Source organism: Arachis ipaensis, chromosome B1 (genome assembly GCF_059453495.1).
Source record: "Arachis ipaensis isolate K30076 ecotype BB chromosome B1, ASM5945349v1, whole genome shotgun sequence".
NCBI classification, from domain to species: domain Eukaryota; kingdom Viridiplantae; phylum Streptophyta; class Magnoliopsida; order Fabales; family Fabaceae; genus Arachis; species Arachis ipaensis.
In genome coordinates, this window is record NC_142436.1 from 62185501 (window position 1) to 62208092 (window position 22592).

General features: G+C 37.7%; 2 protein-coding genes and 1 long non-coding RNA gene across 3 annotated transcripts; all 3 read right to left on the reverse strand.

Annotated features, from left to right (window-relative positions):
- Positions 1-565: 565 nt before the first annotated feature.
- On the reverse strand, positions 566-2934 carry LOC107630664 (flavonoid 3'-monooxygenase CYP75B137). The gene is made up of 2 exons (XM_088501447.1): positions 1824-2934; positions 566-1465 (listed from the first exon to the last, which is right to left on the reverse strand). The coding sequence occupies exons 1-2, from the start codon at positions 2688-2690 to the stop codon at positions 836-838; spliced, it is 1497 nt and encodes a 498-aa protein (XP_088357573.1). The 5' UTR covers positions 2691-2934; the 3' UTR covers positions 566-835.
- A 2084-nt stretch (positions 2935-5018) lies between these two features.
- Positions 5019-7695, reverse strand: LOC107630675 (copper ion binding protein). The gene is made up of 2 exons (XM_016333882.3): positions 7504-7695; positions 5019-5740 (listed from the first exon to the last, which is right to left on the reverse strand). Exon 2 carries the CDS (start codon positions 5725-5727, stop codon positions 5197-5199), a length of 531 nt encoding a protein of 176 aa, XP_016189368.1. The 5' UTR covers positions 5728-5740; positions 7504-7695; the 3' UTR covers positions 5019-5196.
- A 7726-nt stretch (positions 7696-15421) lies between these two features.
- Positions 15422-20728, reverse strand: LOC107630686 (uncharacterized). The gene is made up of 2 exons (XR_015902354.1): positions 19948-20728; positions 15422-18193 (listed from the first exon to the last, which is right to left on the reverse strand). It is a non-coding gene; the product is annotated as an uncharacterized LOC107630686 (long non-coding RNA).
- Positions 20729-22592: the final 1864 nt, after the last annotated feature.

The following is a 22592-nucleotide window of genomic DNA, read 5'->3' on the forward strand; positions in this document are numbered from 1 at the left end:
AAACGTCTTTAATCAAACTGAAGTTCCTTTAATCAAGACCTTCAAGATTCTAAATACATATGCAAATCGGTTCAGTTCCATCTCTTTAATCACAATTGTTTCTATCAAAATCAATAGTACCTACTCACCTTAGAAACTGGAGCGCCAATTACTACCCATTTAATGATAAGACCACTTTTATTTTCATTTTCTTTTTCAAAAAAAACTTGCATTTCTCCATTTAATTGTTCCAGTCTTTATATTTTCTAATATTTATTTTGATCAAATAAGTTGAGTTAGGACTTCATATATCTATCAAAATACTAAGCTATAACTAATCAATAAAAGCTCAACCTATTGAATCAAAATATCACTAGGTCAAACTTGGGGGTTATGATATCACCGTTATAACTCGACTAAACGTCATGACTCATATATATACATTATAAGTCGGTTATCAAATATATTCATCAAAGCAAATACCAAAATGCTCAAATATGCTATTACTTTCCATTTAAAGGAAAATTACTCAGAAACATAACTGTTACGATTTGTTTCAGATATAAAAGAAAGGGTAAGAATATTGTTTAGATTATTGCAATTGGCAAAACCTATTATTCACTTACTGACTTGAGCGTCGAAATATTTTTTTGCAGATATCCACCCCATATTCTCTTATTAACGTACGAGTTATATAGTGGTCAACATCCACAAAAACAATGTGTTTAAGGGTAATTCTAGAATCAAATAATGTGACCAAAATACAACTTTTTTGTCCATCCACTTTGCATAGTATTACAAGATGACAAAATGCTATTCCTTGTTATAGTATTTGATGACAATGCATCGATTAATTCTATTTATAAAGATCTGGATTGGATAATCGTGGTATGGGAATGGCAATTAGAGGTACTTTCTTCTTAAGAACAATACCAAATTTTTCAGATACATCAAACTTCTCTCTTTCGGGTATCCTCCAATCAAATGAATGTAGAAGCGTGGCAAGGGAGTATAGAACTGTCCTCTCAGCCATTGCAATCCCAGCACATATTCTTCTTCCAGAACCAAATGGAAAGTAACTGAAATCACTCCCACTGAAATCCCATTTGGCTTCACCATCCTCCAAGAACCTAGTAGGATTGAACTCAAGGGGTTTGTCCCAAATAGAAGGGTCTCTGTGTATTGCCCACACGTTCACAAACACTCGCGAACCCTTTGGAATTGTGTACCCACCCACAGTGGTGGTTTCACTGGGGCAGTGAGGGACTAAGAGTGGAAGTGCTGGGTGCAACCGAAGGGTTTCTTTCATTACTGCGCGCAAGTAAGGTAGCTTGTGAATGTGTGACTCTTCTACTATGTTGTCTCTGCCAACTACTGCTTCCAGTTCTTCTTGGACTATCTTCATTATCTCTGGCTTGTTTATCATTTCAGCCATGGCAAATTCGATTGTGTTGGAGGATGTGTCGGATCCACCCACTACCATGTCCTGTTCAAGTTCCATCCAAAATTTTGAGGATTAATGGTACAGGATTAATATAATTTATTACTTTGCTGACTAAAAATACCGAGTAATATTAATTAAAATTAATGACTTTTTGAATTTTTTTAATTAAAATAAATTAATATATACATTAGTACCAATTAATATATTCTTTACCTAAGATCTCCTAGATCTAAAAGGAGTGAGTTCATCTAGTCAAATAAAGTACTTTAATCCCAATCATACACTTCCAATTTCCAAATATAAGATATCCATTCCAACAATATAAAAGAAACCAAACCATTTTTCACTATAAAAGAGTGTAGAAGAGCGAAGATTCAAGAATGAGATGGAACTAACGTACCATGAGCAGTGACTTGAGTTGAACCATGGTAAGTGGGGTCTTGGAGTCACCTTCGTCCTTCAAATTCAACAAAAATTGTAAGAAATCAGTGCTCTTCTTGTTTCCTTCTTTCACCCTCTTCTTAATCATCCTCTCGAAGATCCCATCGAACCGCGGCACCAGTGCGTGCATCTGCTTCTCCACACCCTGCAAGTCAAACCGTGCCAACGCGGGAAAAAAATCCGACACGTTCGGCTTCCCAAGCAGCGCCGTCATCTCCGCCACCACCTCCCTGAACTCCGCTCCCAACCCCTCCCTCTCCTCCCCCTCCACCGCCCCTCCCCACATCATCTCCGTTATCACGTTCAGCACCGTCAAGAACACCTGCTCGCCAACGTTCACCTCTGACCCGTCCCGATTATACAAGAACCCGACCGTTTTTCGCACCTCGTTGCGGCGGAGCTCATAGACGGAGTCCAGCGTGTGGTTGCTCAGCATCTTCATGACGCATACTTTCCTCAGCATCCGCCACTCGGGTCCGTATGGCGTCCAGACGATGTCGGATCCGCCGTAAGTGGCGGCTCTTCCGGCGGCGGGGACGTCGCGGTTGGCAAAAACGGTGTCGTGATCCTTGAGGACTTGGCAGGCCACGGTTGGGGAGGTGATGACGATGCCGAGCTTGCCGCCGAGCTGGAGCTTGAATATCGGGCCATAGGTGCGGGCCAGGCCCGCGAAATAGGTGTGAAGCTCGGGATCGAGGGAGAATAGGTTGCCGAAGATTGGGAGACCCGGCGGGCCTGGTGGGAGGTTTCCTTGGGCCTTGCTGGGCCTGAAAAAGAGGACCCACGTGATGATGGAGATGATGAAAAAAGCAATGATGAGGAGCATGGTGTTCGGGTTTCTTCTATTGTTAATTATTACCGGAGGGACAATGAAGTCTAGGAGGGAATGGGATGATGAAAGAAATGAAATAGAGTGAGAACTCAGAACTGAGAAGTAGAGGATATAGGTTTTCCTTTTCTTGACATGAGTAGAGGATATATCTATGTGAGTGAAATTGTGTCTATGGTTGGTTGGCGGTGAAATAAAAGCTAGATAAGTAGATATGGTAAAGGACAACGAAATACGGCTTAGAATGATTGTGTGAGGAAGATACTGAAATTCATAAGGAATCTTTTGCCGAAAGCCAATACAGTTTTGGCACGTTGGCAGCAAATGAGGATATTTATTTTCCGTTAAGAGAGAAAATTTAGGACCTCCAACCGTCCTAATTAGCATAAGGGAAACACTAATGTAAAGATTTGTTTTGTACAGATTAAGTTTTTGTGGTTAAAAACACTAGTATTATTAAATAATAATTTGTATAGTTTAAAATGAATATCTTTATTCTCGACTAAATTCCTATAGTGATTCTTCAGATTCAGTCCGTGCACCGATTTAGTTCCTGAAATTCCAATTGCACTATTTATGTCCTCCAGATTGTGATCCGAGCACCATAATGGTCCTTCGGTAAATTTTTGGCATGATTTAGCGACGGCCATGCTTATGTGGCACAGCCACTGCCATGTTGGAAGAGTGTACAGATGACGTGGATTGTGTTGTAAAATTTCCCAATGTAGTCCTTGTCTTTATGTTTAAACCCTAAAACTTCGTTGGCCTCCCCTCAATGTGGTTCTCTCCATCAACGTCTCCTTTTTGCATCTATTGTGTACACCAATAGCTGTCCCCCATGAAAGGAACTGGGAGCTATGTTGTAGGAAGTTCGAACCGGTCATCGTTGATGGAATGATGAAGCAAAATACAACTTTCCGCAAGACCCAACATTCACTATTCACTCCACTTCATAGCTTAAGAAAAAGGAGGCACCTTCTCTTCCTTCTAGGGTTCAAGGATTGGGGATGGGTGGTGGGTTACCCGATTTGAAAAACAAGAAAAAGGGGAAATAGAAGGCTCCCAAAGATGCCCACGTCAACGAGGCACTCGACAAGCTGAGGGAGCAGACCAGGGAGGCTGTCAAGGGTCTCGAATTCATGGCTTTGTCGTCGGCCGATGATTTCGGTAAGGATGCCATGATGGAGGATTGGGTCAAGCATTTTGAGGACCTTGCTGGCTCTCAGATAACTAAGTTTACATCCTTCCATTCGTTTCCTTTAAAGTTGAAAGCTTTGTGTTGTTGGGGAATGGTGCAATTGAAAATTGTTTATGTTAGTTTAAAGTCAAATCTTTGTTTCTTGTGCTGTGGTTTACAGTTTGAGTAAAATGGTTGAGTTCATGAAGTTGTGAAATGAGTAAGAGAGTCATGGATTTTACAGGCACCTTGTGTTTTGCACCTTGTGTTTTGTTTCTTTTTTATAGTGTCTTCTGTAAGCATTAAGCTTATCATTGGGGCATATAATTTTACCATAATTTTCTAGCCATGGCTCTCCGTTCCTCTCATGGGGGATAGTTATTGGTGTACACAACAGATGTAGAAGGAGACGTTAATAGAGAGAACCACATTGAGGAGAGGCCAACGAAGTTTTAGGGTTTAAACATGAAGACAGGGATTACATTGGAAAATTTTACAACACAATCCACGTCATCTGTACACTCTGACGTTCAATGTGGCAGTGGCTATGCCACATAAACATGACCGTCGCTGAGTCACGCCGGAAATTCACCGAAGAATCATTATGGTGCCCGGATCGCAATCTGGAGGACATAAATAGTGCAATTGAAATCTCAGAGGCTAAATCGGTACACGGGCTGAATCTGGAAGACTATTATGGGGATTTAGTCTTTTATTCTTTACATTTATATGCTATAATTAACCTTGAGATATTGAGACCCCACAAGAGGAATTGTTAAGACTCATTGATTTATCGTGAAACAAACTCAAAATTATTAATCTATTTATTAAAAATGGACAAAAAATCAAGTAAAACAAATTAGCACACATGGGGCTACATTCTCGATAGATTGTAGTTCTGTTGAAAGGAAAAAACCGAACATTTCTCTTGGTATAATATTACCATGATAGTACCCATTTTGCTACACCAAATTCTCGATATTTTGGACATGTATATTACAAAAACAAGAGAACAGTTATCCTAATCTAACAAGTTTTTGCTAAATCTCTGCAGAATATATGTATGAAAGAAGGATAAACCTGAACAACTTGGAACATATTTTCCCTTGTGTGCACGTTCCTTGTAAGCATAAGTTGGAACCCAGTAATTGAAAATGTTAAAATTCCCAACACATTGCGTGTTACTTATTCTCAGCTTAGAAACAGTTTTGGGAAAAACAAATCAAACAAAAATTGGAGTAACAATAAGTATTTCATCAGTTTGTAGTTAAGGAGTTTATTTGCATATGGTTCATCCAATTTTTCTCCACCATTTCTCAGTGTATCTCACTTCTCGCTTAAACGACCAAACCTACGTAAGCAATCTGCAAAATTGGAAACAAAACTAGCACACTTCAAAGGATCCTTGATATTTTCCCTGTAACATGCTACAGTGGCAGACCTCTCGGCCATGCAAGGTTCAGGCTTTGGGTTTGGAAGCTTATACTCCTTGTCACGGAGATCCTTTGCCTTTTGGGTTACTTCCTGCAACATTGTCTCCTCTTGCTTCTCCAATCTTTCCAAAACCTTCTCGCTTTCCTGCAACACAGACCGAATGGCTTCTAATTCTGAATGAGACGGATGCACGGGTACGGTTGGTGGTAGAAACATAGGGGGCTCCACTGGCCACCCTTGTGCAGCTTTAGTATCGGGCACTCCAGGTTCATCTAAAATTTGCTTTTGATTTTCATTAGATTGGGGCTTAACAGTCTCTCTTTGAACCTTCCGTCTAATTCTTCTAGTTTTCTTCTTGGGCTCCACATCATCAACGAGCTGATTAACAAGGTCATTGCTAATCTGAATTGTAAACTCACCCATAGTATGATAACTCCTAGACAATGCACCAGAAAACCATCATAAAGTTTAAAATGCTATATACACCAAAAGAAGTAACAATGCTGAAGCTGGAAAAGAATAAAAATGTGAATAGTAACCAATTCCCCCTCTTGATTCTTAAAGAGTTGAATCAAAAGTAAATTACACATAAATTTAACAAGTTGGGAGCTGCCTAATGGAAATTAACAGATATATCCATGGTATAAAGCGAGACCTGAAAACAGGGATATATAATTGAGTGCAATCCATCATTTTAGGCCTTGTAAGTTTCTCTATATCACTAAAAATTTGAGCTTAACATAAATTTGAACTCAATCAAAATTAAATATTGTTCACTTACAACAAGGACTAGTTCCCTCAACGCTTATTTGAAACCAAAACAAGGAATACGCTATAGTCTATAGATACACCTTGATTTCATCCTAAGTGCATCATGCTAACTCTCTGAAGGGCAGTTACACTGGAATTTGTTAATTTTACAAACAATCTAACTTTATAAGAGCCATGTCCTTATATTAGCTACTGTTCATTATATTTTGGTCAATCTTTTTTGTCTCTGCATAAAGTGAGAAAGTTGGGAGATTAAGAAACTTTAAATTCAGATAGAAAGTGTATTGCATAACCAACTTAGTAACATTTCTCTTGAGATAATTTCAACAAAGAAGAATCAACCAAAACCGAGCTCTTCATATTTGAAGTGACTGCAAACCACACACTCTTTTGAAACCAACCCGGGGTTTGAAGAAATATGAACTCCCATTACACTTTACTTATGGATCATTCATTGAAAATACACTACAAGTAACACCTCATGACCTCAAGCAAAATAATACAACAATAAAGTACATTATAGATCAGAGCAATCAGGACTATCATAAAAGAAAGCCAGAGAATCAATTATCTAAGTGCAGACATCTAATGTGATTGTGTAAGAATATGATAAGAAGAAAATAAAGCAGCATATCCAATATGAAACAACTATGCCAATTTATAAACACAATATCATGTACAAGCCAAGCAAGGCAGTTAACGAAATATTAAAAGAAAAAGGAACGATTAATTAAGGTATGTGATCTATGTTCGGACCTGTTAGAAAAAAAGGATTGATAACATAGCCTCCTAAAAGTCCTCCTAACACTTAAAGTAAAAAAGTACATTCATCCTATGTATTGAAATCTCGAAATGTAATCAATTCCTCCTTAAAGTAGTAACTAATAGTTCAATAATCATGAAAGGAAAATGTGCATCTTGGTAGTGCCTAAAACTAAGATGATAGTGCATAATCCCACTGATTGATTTGCTCCAAACAATCTGAAAGTTTCCTAAGGCAAAAACAATATCGGCACACGATGGCATACACTGCTGCAACAAGCGAAAATTGTGAAGTAATTTCATCCAATTCACAATGTATTGAGAGTAGAGTATCCAGTGTTGATAAATATACACAACCAGCAACAAAAGGTTATTTCTATGGAAAAATTTTCCAATGCTGTATACACGCGCCTTCATCCAACAAAAACACCTAAACTGTGATACACAGTTACCGAACTAAAAGAAAGGATCAAATTTCAGGAATAACAACATGGAGAATGCAGATCAGGGATCATATAGAAGAGTAATTAAGGTACGAATCATAAATTAAAGTAATTGAAAGTACGAAGCAGCGAGAAGGAACTAGAAACAACCACAAAATCGAAGTATCCAATTCAGCAGCATATAAGAGAGAGGAGCGAGAGGGAGGAGGAGGAGGAGGTGTACCCGCAGGCGGTGGCTGACGTGGCGGAGAGAGGTGGCTGTGCGCGGTGGGCGACCGGGCGGTAAGAGCGGTGGATTGGGAGGAGCAGCAGACGGCTTAGGGCATTCTCCGAAGTTCGAGCGAGATTGGGGCTTTTGCTTTTCTTTGGGGGAAAATTTTTCACAATTACTTCCACATAATTCTTCAATTTCTTTTCTTTTCTTTACCTGCTTCTCTCAAATATTATTATTTTCCCGAAAGATTTCTTTTATTAACAAGAATTATATTAATTTTTTTGAACTTTCTTTTTAATAAAAAAACTAATTTAATTTAATTTACAAATAAATTAAAAACACTTATAAATCAAAGAGGATATATTAACAAAAAAACAAATATATTATATTGTATATTTCAAACCACATATATTTTGTTTCTATATTCTTTATTAAAACATCATAAAAATTATAAAAAAAATTACTTTATTATAATTATAGAAATTTAGTTATGGTAACTTATAAGTACCTATAAACATTTGGATGAGATGAATAAATATTTATTTTTTTTGTTAGGGTGTTTATTCATATCTTAATCTACAACTTAGCCAAATTTAAAATGATTAAAATTTTAGTCCATAAAGTAAGAATCCAAATCATACATTGGGACCTATTTGATCTCATAAAAGTTAGTCCACGTGGCGCCAACTTAGCTTGCCTTATTTAAAATAAGATGAATCTCAACAAACTCCTACGATCTCTCCTACTTATCTAGAAAGGAGATCTCAACAACCTCTAACAAAACGAGTAACAAATCCACCATCAAAGGTGGAACTACTCCAAAATTGGTAATTGACTCTATATCTACACTTATAAATACCCTGATACCTTCAGGTATTTTTTGAACTCCAAACTACTAAAAACTTGACTAAAACCCATGCCAACTTAAGCATCGGAATCCCTTATTGGTACTATCCCCCACCTTTACTTACAAAGAACTCGGACAACTTCACCTTGTCGGAGATGTCAAACCAATCCCTCATAGGAGTCTGAACCTCATTTTCAGACCCAAATCCATCCGTTTCAGGTAACCCTCAAAACATTGGCGTCATTGCCAAGGACCTAGTAATCGACATCGCACGATGGCAAACGACATTCTAGAAGACGAACATACGATTTCTGACTTAGAAGCCTATGAAAAAGAGCAACACAACAACAATCGCGCACTTGTCCTACCTCCCCGACCTGACAAAGGGAAAGGTGTTGCCGGAGAGACACATCCTGCAAATCAAGGAAGACAAAGAATAAGCTCAAAAATCCATCAATCAGGAGGATCGGGAGAAAGAGATCCTACAAAACTCATGGAACTGGTTCACAGATATCAAGGTCAGCTAGAGCAACTCGAGAACGAGTTAGAATGACAACATGAATTAGAACGAGCTTTACGAAGAAAGGTACGACGACGAAGAGAATTGGAAGAAAAACTTAAGAAGATGGAATCTGACTTTAAAGGTAGGAAATCCTGAGCTGATCGAGCAGAAACACCTTTGGGAGGTGAAAACCCATTTATAGAAGAGATCATGCGGGCTAAAGTTTCCAAAAACTTTAAAATCCCCGACATGGATCTCTATGATGGAACTACTGCTCCAAAACACCACTTGAGCAACTTCAAGAGTCGCATGTACATGGCTAACGCATTGGACGTAACTCGTTGCAAAGTTTTCCCAACTACGCTAACCAAGGCGGCAATGAAGTGGTTTGATAGCTTACCACCTAGGTCAGTAACCTGCTTCGACAACTTGGCAAGGAGTTTTCTTACCCGAACCTCCATTCAAAAGGACAAGACCAAGCATGCCCCGAGCCTCTTGGGGGGTAAAACAAGATGTTTTGGAGATCCAAAACCTACTTATGGAAGCAGTCATTATGAGACTAGTTAATGGCCTCAAAGAAGGCTTGTTCTCTCAATCCATATCAAAGAGACATCTAATATCTTTGTATGAGGTTCAAGAGCAGGTGAAAAAATATATCAACATGGAGAGGATGACAAGACAAAGGGAATTCTCAAGACAGAGCAATCAATATCAGGCTCGAAGTAAAGAAAAAGAGTCAAAGAAAAAATAAGAGTACATCTCGAAAAAACTTTGAAGGTATCACTATTATACCCTATTGCGGGTTTTCCTTGTTGACGCCTATAGAGAGATCTGCCATATAGAAAAGATTTTCCCTTCCAGACCAATTAAAAACAAAAGAGATGGACATCGGTCAGAATACTATGAATACTATAAAATTTACGACCATTCCACCAATGATTGCTATGATTTAAAGAATATTTTAAAAAAACTGGCTAGAGAAGGTTTGTTGGACAAATATCTAGTAGAAAGATTGGATGACTAAGGTAAAAAAGAAGAGATGAAGAAGATAGAAATAGGCGAGATCGGCCACAACGAATCCCTGAAAGACATATCCACATGATTGCTGGAGGATTTGCAGGAGGAAGAGTAACAAAATCCTCCCACAAGAGACACTTGAAAGAAGTCTACCAGGTTAATGAGAAAGCTGAAACACCTGACCTACCTGCAATCACCTTTACAAAAGAAGTTGCCCAAGGGGTATCACCCGGACAAGATGACCCTATCGTGATCACGATGATACTTGCTAATACAAACCTCCATAGAACCTTGGTAGATCAAGTAAGTTCGGCTGACATCCTATTTAAACCAGCTTTTGACAAGCTGGGTTTAGAAGAAAGGAGTTGATGACATACCCAAATACTCTCTTTGGTTTAGGCTGACAGACCTATCTGAACTTTAGGCTTTATCTCTTTATACACCATTTTTGGTAAGGGTAGAAAAGCAAAGACCTTGAGTATAGACTACATAATGATTGACGTGGCATCGGCTTACCATGACTTGATAAGTTGGACAACGTTAAATTGACTTGCTACAGTAGTCTCCACCCCTCACCTCTACATAAAATTTTCTACTCCTGAGGGAATAGTCGTTGTAAGAGAAGACTAGAAACTGGCAAGAAGGTATTACAATGAAAGCTCAAACCTACGAGGGTGTACGAAAAGCAAAGAGGTCAATACCATAGAACTCGGAGGTGTCCGAGTTCGGGAGGAACTAAGACCCCAACTTGAAGGAAAGATTGAAGAAGTCCAGATTGGGGATGAGATGGTAAGACAAAAAATGTAGAGGCTAACCTAAAAGAGTAGCTAAAGCAAGAGCTCATTAAGCTCCTACAAGAAAATTCTAACCTCTTCGCTTGGAAGGCCTCTGACATGCCTGGAATCCATCTCGACCTTAAGCCACAAGCTTACTGTTTATCTAGGTTCATGACCTATCCAGCAAAAATGACGAAAGCTTAGCCTCGAAAGAGCAAAAGTCATAGAAGAGCAAGTCTAAGCCTTGTTAGAAGCCAAGTTCATAAGGGAGGTAAAATACATGTTATGGCTTGCTAATGTGGTATCGTGAAGAAACTAAACAGGAAATGGAGGATGTGCATCAACTATACCGACCTCAATAAAGCCTATCCCAAAGATCCTTACCCTCTCCCTAACATTGATGCTCTAGTAGATTCAGCTCCAGGCTATAAATACCTCCTTTTTATGCATGCATACTTAAAAAATAATTAAATTTCGATGTATATTTCTGATCAGGAGAAAACATCCTTTATCACTCCTAGGGCAGACTACTGCTACGTGGTAATGCCCTTTGGGTTGAAAAATGTTGTGACCACTTATCAACGACTAATGAACAAGGTGTTCTCACCTCACCTTAGAAAATTGATGGAGTTTTACAAGGACAACATGCTTGTCAAGAGCAAGGAAGAAACTAGCTTGCTGCCCAACCTCACAGAAGTATTTAGCACGATAAGGCAGCACGGGAAGAAACTAGCTTGCTGCCCAATCTCACAAAGTGCACCTTTGTAGTAGAAGCGATTCATGCTCATCCAAATAGGTATTGAAGCCAACCCGGAGTAAGGGTGGCAAATGGAGAAACCCACCCCGCCAAAAGTCCGCCATCTGGCGGGCTGGTCCGCCCCCACCCCGCCCCGCTTAACGTCGAGCTGGTGGGTTGGTGAGCCAAGCGTGTTAAATCTCTTTGTTTTATAAACCATTTAATATTAAACAATATATATAATTTCACAACCATTTCAATAAATTTATAATTTCTAAATTCACAAATATTAAAGTCTTTATAATTATAAATATGTAATAAACATAATCATAAACTAATTTTTTTGAAACAAAATAATAAAACAAACATTGTCCAAAACATATAATTAAACATCTTTAAATTTATAATCAATCAAACATAAAACATAATTTAAAATATAACTTAGAACATCTATAATTATCAACTTTATCCTTTTGAAGATCAATAACATCATAGAAATTTGTAAAGAAAACGGCATTGACAAAAAAATGCTTGGCCCGTCGGGAAAGCCCGCCCCACCAAAGCCCACAAATTAGGCAGTGCGGGTTAGACGAACTTTCTAAGTTTGGCAGTTTCAAATTTTTAGCCCAACCCGCCTTTCTTAGTGGGTTAGGTGGCTAGTTTGGCGGGTTTTGGCCCTTTGCCACCCCTAAATATAGGGCAATCTTGGAGATGAAAAGTCTGACATGTCTAAAAGAAGTTTAGCAGCTGAACGGCAGACTGTCGGCCTTGTCTAGATTCTTAGCAGGATTGACCTTGAAATCTCTTCCCTTGTTTGCGATCCTTAAGAAAGGATATCAATTCCAGTGAACTTAAGAATGTGAACAAGCTTTTGAAGACTTCAAAAAATTCTTGAGCCAACCACCCATCTTCACCCGACCTGAAGAAGGAGAAAAGCTCGTATTATACCTAGCCATTAGAGACAAGATTATAGCCTCTGCCCTCGTCCGAGAAGATAAAGAGGAGCAGCGACCTGTCTACTTCACGTGCGAGGCATTGTAGGGGGCAGAATTGAATGGTGCACGAAATTAGAACTCGCACAACTTAACCGTTAAGTGCACCGGGTCATCCAAAGTAATACCTCAGATGAGTGAGGGTCGATCCCATGAGGATTGTCGGAATGAGCAAGCAATAGCTATCCTGTTGGAATTAGTCAAGCAAACAGTAAAAGGAGTTGTTGTTGAAAATGCAAAAAACAAATAAATAAGAAAAGCAATTAAAAGGTTTGGTGTAAAACAATTATGAGAAAATAGTTAAGGTTTGGTGAAGTTCAAAAAACTAGTTTATACCACAAATGCCCTAATCACCTCAAATCCCGGTTGAACAGATGTTCCTATGTCCCCAATAGGTTATGGATTAGCCGTCTAGGAGGTGTGTTCTCAAGTTGTAGCTCAAGCGACCTCTTCCGAGTATCATAAGAACTCATGTAGAAAATGGGTCATACTCTCGTTCCACCCAGTTTCATTAGATTAAGAACTAGACACACCTTAGAATTGAATCAAACATATATTAAAATAATTGAATAATAATCTTAATCCATAGAAATAAACAAAGCTCCTAACCTTAACCAGGAGATTTAGTTGCTCATGACTTACGAAGAAAATAGGATTATGAAAATATGCGGAAGGAAGAAGATCCTAAACCTAATTGATTTTTTCCTTTAAATACTAACCTAATAATAAATTCTAACCTAAAAGATATTATTTTAAAATAAAGATTACAAAGATAAAATAAGATAGAACTAATTGGAGGCCCAATTGATTGTGAAATGGACTGCATGCTGGCATTTAGCGCCAGGATTGGGAGTTAAATGCCAGAGAGGGGAAGGCGTGTCTGATCTCTTTCCTCCTTGCTGGCATTGAACATCAGGTTGGCGTTCAACACCCAAGGGGGAGCTGCCAGCATCTTCCTTTCTTGTTCCAGACTTCTCCAAACTGCTCTGAATTTCACCTAAAATCATAAAAATACAAGAAAAACTCAAAGTAGCATCCAAAGGTGATTTTTTCACTAAAATCAATTAAAAGTAATTAAAATATAATTAAAAATAATATAAAAATAACTAGAAAAAGGGTATGAGATGCTCACGCATCATTGAACTATCAAAAAATAGAAAAATTTGCCTATGCCATCATTCTAGCCTTCAGAAAACTGCGATCTTATTTTCAAGCCCACACCTTAAAGTCTAAACCAACCCATGAAGCATATTCTCCAAAAAATGGATATTGCGAGGCGGATGTTACAATGGGCCGTGGAACTGTCTGAGTTCAATCTAAAGTATGAAACTCAGATAGCCATCAAGTCGCAATACCTGGCCGACTTCTTAGTTGAATACACATGAGAATTACAAGGAAGCTCTACCACCTGGCATCTATATGTGGTCAGTTCGTCAAATAAAGCTTGTAGCGGAGCGGGAATCATTTTTGGGAATGAAGGAGAAACTCAGGTAGAGTTTTCACTGAAATTCGAGTTTCTAGCCTTTAAGAACCAGGCTGAATATGAAGCTATGCTCACAGGATTGAGGCTTGCCAAAGAAGTCGGTGCATCAAAAGTGATAGTGTTTAGCGACTCCCAAGTGATTACCTCTCAAATAAATATGGATTACCAAGCCAAAGATCCTAATATGAAGAGGTACTTGGAGAAAACACTAGAACAATTAGCCCAATTCCAAGAAGAAAAAGTCAGACATATAACTCGGGAGCTCAACTGTCGAGTTGATGCTCTCTTCAAACTTGCCAGCACCAAACCAGGGGGCAATAACAGAAGTTTGATCTAGGAAACTCTCCACATACCATCAGTGGCTAAAGAAGTCGACAAGTCGGACGCTCTGACAATTTCCAATCCAAACTTGGGTTGGATGACTCCCATCATCGAATATCTCAAATTTGATGATCTTTCCAAATAAGAAAAGGAAGCAAGAAGACTTATAAGGAGATCACAGAACTATACTCTGGTTTATAACGTCCTTTATAAAAGAGAAGTATCTACACCCTTACTAAATTGTGTTCTGACCTCCAAAACTGAAGAAGTCCTAGAAGAAATCCACAGTGGCATCTGTGAAAATCACCTGAGAGCAAGGTCATTAGCTAAGAAGGTGTTACGAACTGGTTTTTATTAGCCGACCTTACAGAAGAAAGTGGCCAACTTCGTTAAGAAGTGCCCACCTTGTCAATTGCATGCCAATTTTCATGTGGCACCACCAAAACAGCTCAATAGTATTACTTCACCATGGTCTTTCACAAAATGGGGTTTGGACTTGCTTGGGCCATTTCCTCCAACACTCGGATAGGTGAAATACCTCATAGTAGAGATTGACTACTTCACTAAGTGGATTGAGACAGAACTTTTGGCATCCATTATAGCTCAAAGAAGTCAGAAATTCCTCTACAAAAATATTGTCACCTGATTTGGAGTCTGACAACGGCCAAATTGCATGGTTAGGAATTTGATTATCAAAATGGAATTGGCATTGTGAGTATAGTCCTAACCCGACAATTTGACCATCGATCAAATGAATAATCACAATCAAACACTAAATAACCAGGAGTTTGAATTCACGGGTCGTTCTCCCTAGGAATTGCAATGAAATGCTCAATTGTTGGCTATGAGGGAATCAAGGGGGTTTGATGATGGCAAAGGAAGCATGAAAATGTAGTTGGCAAGGAATGAAATGAAGAGGTAAGAAAGTAACTTAACAGAATAAGTCAAAAGGGCATACTTGATTTCAATCCACAAGTCCTAACCAACTCACTAATTAACTTAGTGAAAGACTAGCGTTTGTGGAAACCAAACTAACTAACAATCCTAAGCACAATATCGAATGGACATCTATGACTCAAAATCACCTAATTATCCAATTCCAAGCCAAGAGTGTGAAAAACTAGACAAAAACTATAAGAGACATTTTATCAAACACCTAACATGCATAAAAGGAAATATGTCATAAATTGCAATAAAAATAAATCTTATAACTACCAATTGCATGAAATTGAAAATAACAACTCAAATGAACATCAAAGAAACATAAACATCAAAATTTCATTAAAGGAAATTAAAAGTGACAAGTGTGTTCATACAACTAAAATGAGTATAAAAGAGAAATTAACAAAGGAAACAAAGAGAGTAAAGGCAATAGAACAAGAAAATGTAAATGAAATTACAATTAAACAAGAATTAAAGAGAGAAATTAAAAAGAGAATAAAGATAAAAACCCTAATTCTAGAGAGAAGGGGGAGCTTCTCTTTCTAGAAAATGACCTACAACATGATAAAACCTAAACCTAAGTGCTCCCCCCTTCATTCCTCTTCAATTTGACTTGAAATAGCTTCAGAAATAAGTTGGATTGGGTTTTGGGGCCCAAAAATCGCCTCCAGCGGTTTCCAGTTAATGAGGTCACGTGCAAGGACCTGTGCGTGCGCACAAATTGTGTGCGTACGCACACTTCCACTTAGACCACTATAGCAAATTATATATCGTTTCGAAGCCCCGGACGTTAGATTTTCAATGCCGCTGGAACCGCCTCATTTGGACCTTTGTAGCTCAAGTTATGACCAATTTAGTACCGAGAGGTCAGGATGGATAGCTTTACCAATCCTTCATTTCTTGAATTCTTCAACTTTGGATGCTCTTTCTCCACTTCTTCAACCCAAACTTGCCTTGAAAATCTGAAATCGCTTGACAAATACATCAAGGCACCAATCAAAGTTTATATCATTTAACTAATTTAGGCACAAAAGAGCATGTTTTCACAATTAAGCACAATTAGGAAAGAATTCACAAAGGCTTGCTATTTCAATGGATAGATGCAAGAAGAGTTGATGAAATCCACCTAAATAGAGCAAATAAATATCATGAAATGTAGATTCATCACATCCCCACACTTAAACAATAGCATGTCCTCATGCTATACCAAAAGAAGATAAGAAGGGGAATCAATAATTATTCAATATAACTATCTATATGCAATCTATCTATATGCATGTAACTATACTATCTAACTATCTATATGTATTTAATTAGTCCAAGTAAATCAATTTCCAAGAAAGCATCTATACACATCAAGGGCTACGGCAATTATAACCAAATTACATTCACAATTGAATTGAGTCATATAGAAGAATTTTAACCAAACTTGCAAGATAACAATGATCAAAGGTGGAAATATGGAATTGAAGTGATTGAACCCTCACCGGATATGTATATGCACTCTAATCACTCAAGTGTTTAGGGTCAATTCACTCAATTCTCTTCTAATCATGCTTTCTAAAGTTTGTTCTTCATCTAACCAATCAACAAAAATTTAATGTGCATATGCAAATATCATGAGATCTTTTCAAGGTTGTAATGGGGTTAAGGTTAAATGTAAGGATGTATATATGGCTAGGTGAGCTTGCATTTGAATCTTTGATTAGCCTAAATTATTACCTAACACACACAACCTATAAACTTTTAATATCAAACCTAGCTACCCAAAATCTCACGTTTACATATACACACACTCATGCATCAATTTCAATTCATCACATATGCATTGACTCTTATTGAATTTCTCATTGGGGTAATTTTGTCCCCTTTTTATTATTTCTTTTCTCTTTTTTTTTTTTTTGAAACATAATATATATACCAACTCATCAATGCATATGGTTTTCATAATCTTACATGAGCATGTACCTCAAATTTCCAATATTTTTCAACAAAGAATAAACACATTTTTATCAACCCAAGTTTCCCACATCTTCCCCACACTTAAACATCACACACACTTACTAACTTAAGCTACTTAAAGATTCAAATAAAGGACATTTCATTATTTTTCGCTTAAGGTTAATGATGTGGCAAAATAAAGAACAAAAAAGGGGGTATTCATAGTCTCAAAGTGGCAAACAAAGGTGAATGAGATGGTAGGCTATTTGGGTAAAGTGAGCTATAAAAAAATGATGGTCTCAATCACATAAATGTATAAAAATACATTAAACAATGGATACATAGAATTAAACAAACTAAAGATTGCACTAATAGAGAAGAGCACACACAAGAACAAAATAAGTGGTCAAATAATGCAACCACACAATGAGGCTCAAAATCTCACAAGTTGTATGTTCTTTAACTCAAAAACCATATTCCACAATGTATAAATTATGCAAGTTTCACAAAATTTCAACTCAATTCAATTTGAATTTCAATGCCCTATATAAAAAAAATAAGTTTCTTGGAAATTTCATTAAATTGACTAACATTTATTCTATATGTATATAATGCGATTGGATGAAAGAGGTCAAAAATCCTAAGTTTAATTCCCAATTCCAATCAAACCAAAATAACAAGTGTATAGGAAATCAAACTAGGTGCAATCATCACATCATCCAATTCACAATCTCAACTAAAAGCTAAAAAAAGGAAATCTAAAAACATGCTTTATTACAATATAATACTAGGTTATATACAAGCAAAATTGAAAAGTGTAATAAACTAAGAAAGTGCAATAAACTAAGTAAAAAGTTCCTCAAAAGGATAAAATATATACAGAGTACCAAAAAAACCAAAAAAAAAACTACACTAAAAGTGTTTAGAAATGAAGATTGTCACCCAAAATGCACTGCTGAAGTTGGACAACCTCCCCACACTTAAAATGTAGCACCCTCCTCAGTGCTCATGACCATGTGGAGTGGAAGGAGTTGTCACTTCGTCACCTCTACCATCCCGCGCCTCCTCTGGTTCATCACGCCAGGCCTCCTCTGGTTCATCACGCCAGGCCTCCTCCTCCTCAGATGCTCATAAGCAGAAAACTGAATCACAAAACAGCATATATATATGAAGTGAACAAATAATGTAAATTTGAATGGAAGCATGCATGAGACTCAAGTTGAAAGCAAACAGAAGCAACTTCCAATCAAACTCAGGACATGGGGAAAGCTAACTTGCTTGTTTATCAAAGAATAAAAGAAGGAAGGAGCATTATTACTATGCACAAAGAGAAAGAATACAGTTAAAAGTTACAAGTTAATGTTAGTTGAAAAGTAAAAAGAAAGTTAAAAGTTAAAAGTTATGTTAGTAAAAGGAAAATGGTTAATTGAAAGAAAAAAGAAAATTTAAAGTTAGGTGAAGGAAAAGAAAAAGTTAGTTGAAAAAGAAAGCAAAAGTTAAATGTTATGTAAAAAGAAGGGAAAAGTTAGTAAAAGAAATGGAAGAAAAATCAAAAGTTAGGTGCATAGTCACAAGTTCCTTAATTCCAAAAAGTTTCAAAATTTTCAAAACAAGCAAGTTTATATTCACTTCTCAACAATTCAAAATGCCAAAACAAGTGATGCACATATATGTATGGAGCACATAATCAAGTAAATATCAATCACAAGTAAATTGGCACAAGTTGAAGCAATTTGGTGTTGGCAAGTTAAAACTTTAATGAACAATGCACATAAGTGAAATTCAAACACCAAATCATAAGGAAGCATGAAAGTCACAAGGTTGAGATAAGAGTTGAAAATTTTATGCACTATGTGACTAAAGGTAATTTGGGCATAGAGAAAATGAACCAAATTAGCCACATAGGTAAAAGAAATCATCAACTTTGTGAGAGCAAGCAAATGGGGATCAAATTCAAATGAAAACCAAGTTTATGGTCAATTTGAAAATTCACTTGAACTATTCAATGCATAGAAGTAAATCAGCATTATAAACAAGCAAAGAATGTTATAAGCATGACCAAACCTTGTAAACAAGTTCTTGAGGAGTTTTCCAAAACCATTTAGCAAACAAAATTCTATTGACACAGAATTTCGTCAAATAGAAGCTTGTTGCACCAAATAGAACAGTGTTATTCCATGAAACATGGTTAGGAAAAATCCGGCAGCATTTCAGCAGTAAATCGGCCATTCCCCAAACTCAATCAATCAATTCAAATTCCATATGAATGTATTAACAATTAAAAACAGAAAAACCATATATAAATTCATCGGAAGTAAGCAAATGAGCCAAAATACAGCAGCAAAACATGAATAAGCAATTCAAAACAAGCCAACCATCAACAAGCAACAATGAATAATTAAGCAACCAGCAGCCATGAGCAAATAATGGTCTAAGTTACAGCACCAAGATAGCACCGTGAACAAAATCAATGGATTGAGACAGTCAGCCTTCCTTCATTGAATTCAGCAATCAACCATAAGCAAGGAATATGGATTCAAACAAATGCACCTAACTGAATCCAGTGATTAAGTTCAAATTAAAGCAAGAACTCAGCATCAACCAGGCAGGACAAGGCAGCAATAAACCAATATGTAGCAGCATCAAACAAGTTAAATAAGCACAGGGCAAATCATCAGCAATAAACAAAGAGAAATTCAATGAAACATCAACATTCCCAAACAACATTATTATTCAAAACAAACCTAAATCCACTATCCAGCTCAGATTCTCTAACCACCTAATCAACTAAACATGCATAAACTAACTAAACTAAATTAAGCAAAATAACTAATCATCCTTAATTAAACAGAAATAAAGAAAAAGCAAAAAAAAAGAAAAGAAAGGAATTGGAAACCTGTAAGGAAGGAACAGAACAGGAGAAAGGGAAAGCAAGCATCGGAAGTGTGTGGGGAAGCAGCGAAGTTGGCCGGCCTGGCAGTGGCGCTGGTGCAGCTAGCTACCCTGGGGTGCAGTGAAATGGAATCAGGGGACATGTCCCTGTGCTGGCTGTTCTGAGCAGAGAAGAGCAACAGGGGAAGGAAAAGGTAGTATGTGGAGGTTGTGGCAGAGGGAAAGGGATGCAGAAACAGGGGCTGAGACAGGGCTAGGTTTCGGTGGTTTTGGGGAGCGAAGGGAGGAGAAGGTAGCGCGAAGAGGAGGAAGAACGAGGTGGGATCGCCGACTGAACAGGAGCTGGAGAGGCGCGGCGAAAGCAGGGCATCGGCGATTAGGGTTGCTGGTGGCGCTGCGGTCCTGGGCTCGCGGATAGAGGAGAAGAAGGTTGGCGGAGGTGAGGCGCTGCTACAGGCATGAAGGGGGGGATCGCGGTGGTTTTAGGACTCGGGGGGTGAGGCCGAGACAGGGAGAGAGGAAGAAGAGAAAGGGAGGGGCGCGGCGGCTGTGGTGGCGCGGAGGAGCAGAAACAGATGAAGAAGAGAAGGGGAAGAAGAAAGAAAGAAAGAGAAGGAGAGGGGTCAAGGGGCGAGGGGTAGTTGACGACTGTGGTGGGTGGTCGGCGGCGGGTTCAGAGGATGATAGCGGGGTTGTGACGGAAAAGAGAAGGGCTGCGATGAGGAGAGGGAAGGGAGAAGAGAAAAGAGGGGGTTCGCACCGAAAGGGGGGGGGGTGTGTTTTAGCGTTTGTGCATACGCACCACGTTCATGCGTACGCACGAAAGGGCAAATGGGCTATTGTGCATACGCACGTATTGTGCAGGCGCCGCGGGCAGAAGCCTTGAATTGCTGTGTGCATCCGCATAGTAATTTTTTTTTTTCAAAATCAGAATTTTACCTAACATTCCAAAATGCATATAAACAAAAAATTAATAGAAAAAAAATAAGTAACTATTTACATTAACTTTAAAATTAATCTAAAATTTTATCATTTAAATTAAAATTATAGACTATTTACAAACAAAAGTCTATCAAGTCACCAAAAAAAACAAAAGTCTACCCAAAATTATTTCAATCATCTAAAAACTAATTCAAAATTTTAAATATGCAATTCAAGTCAAAAAGGCAATTTAAAGCAAAATTACTAACTATTCACATATGCATTTTAAAACAAAAGTTTATTTAAGCAAGCTAACAACTAAAAGACATATTTACAAACAAAAACAAGCAACTAATCAAAAACAAACTATTTCCATATTCACATATTAACATATTTACATATTAACAATAGCCAATAATGTAATACCATTGCAATCTCCGGCAACGGCGTCAAATTTGACAACGGCCAAATTGCATAGGTTAGTAATTTGATTATCAAAATAGAATTGACATTGTGAGTATAGTCCTAACCCGACAATTTGACTATCGATCAAATGAATAATCACAATCAAACACAAAATAACCAGGAGTTCGAATTCCCGAGTCGTTCTTTCTAGGGATTGCAATGAAATGCTCAATTGTTGGCTATGAGGGAATCAAGGGGGTTTGATGATGGCAATGGAAGCATGAAAATGTAGTTGGCAAGGAATGAAATGAAGAGGCAAGAAAGTAACTTAACATGCAAGGAATTAAATGAAGGCAAGTAAAGGCAATGAAAATGAAAATTAAAAGCTAAAAGAACTCTTGGCATGGGTTGGGAATTAAGGATTCCTATCATAATCATAGACCACAAATATGATAATGGCTAAGAATTAATCTCAATTAGTCTATCCTAACATCGAGAATAAGTCAAAAGGGCATAATTGATCTCAATCCACAAGTCCTAATCAAATCACTACTTAACTTAGTGAAAGACTACCGTTAGTGAAAACCAAACCAACTAACAATCCTAAGCACAATATCGAATGGACATCTATGACTCAAGATCACCTCATTATCCAATTCCAAGACAAGAGTGTGAAAAATTAGACAAAAACTATAAGAGACATTTTATCAAACACCTAACATGCATAAAAGGAAATATGTCATAAATTACAATAAAAATAAATCCTATAATTACCAATTGCATGAATTGAAAATAACAACTCAAATGAACATCAAAGAAACATAAATATCAAAATTGCATTAAAGGAAATTAAAAGTGACAAGTGTGTTCATACAACTAAAATGACCAAGGTAGTAAGGAGAAATGCAAAGGGAGACGCTAGAATTTGTGGCTACTGGTGCACGAAATTGTGATGTCCAGGCTCAAACAATCCCTGGCAATGTGAGCAACTTGGTACGCGTAATCGTGATTACACTTTAATTATGTAAAATTCATGGCTCTTTCTTTCCCTGGCAGTGGCGCCAAGAACATGGTGCCAATACCATGGTTCACAACTTCGATACAACTAACCAGCAAGTGCACTGGGTCGTCCAAGTAATACCTTACGTGAGTAAGGGTCGAATCCCACGGAGATTGTTGGTATGAAGCAAGCTATGGTTACCTTGCAAATCTCAGTCAGGCAGATATAAATTGATAATGATGTTTTCGAATAATAAATAATAGAATAGGGATAGAGGTACTTATGTAAATCATTGGTAGGAATTTCAGATAAGCGAATGGAGA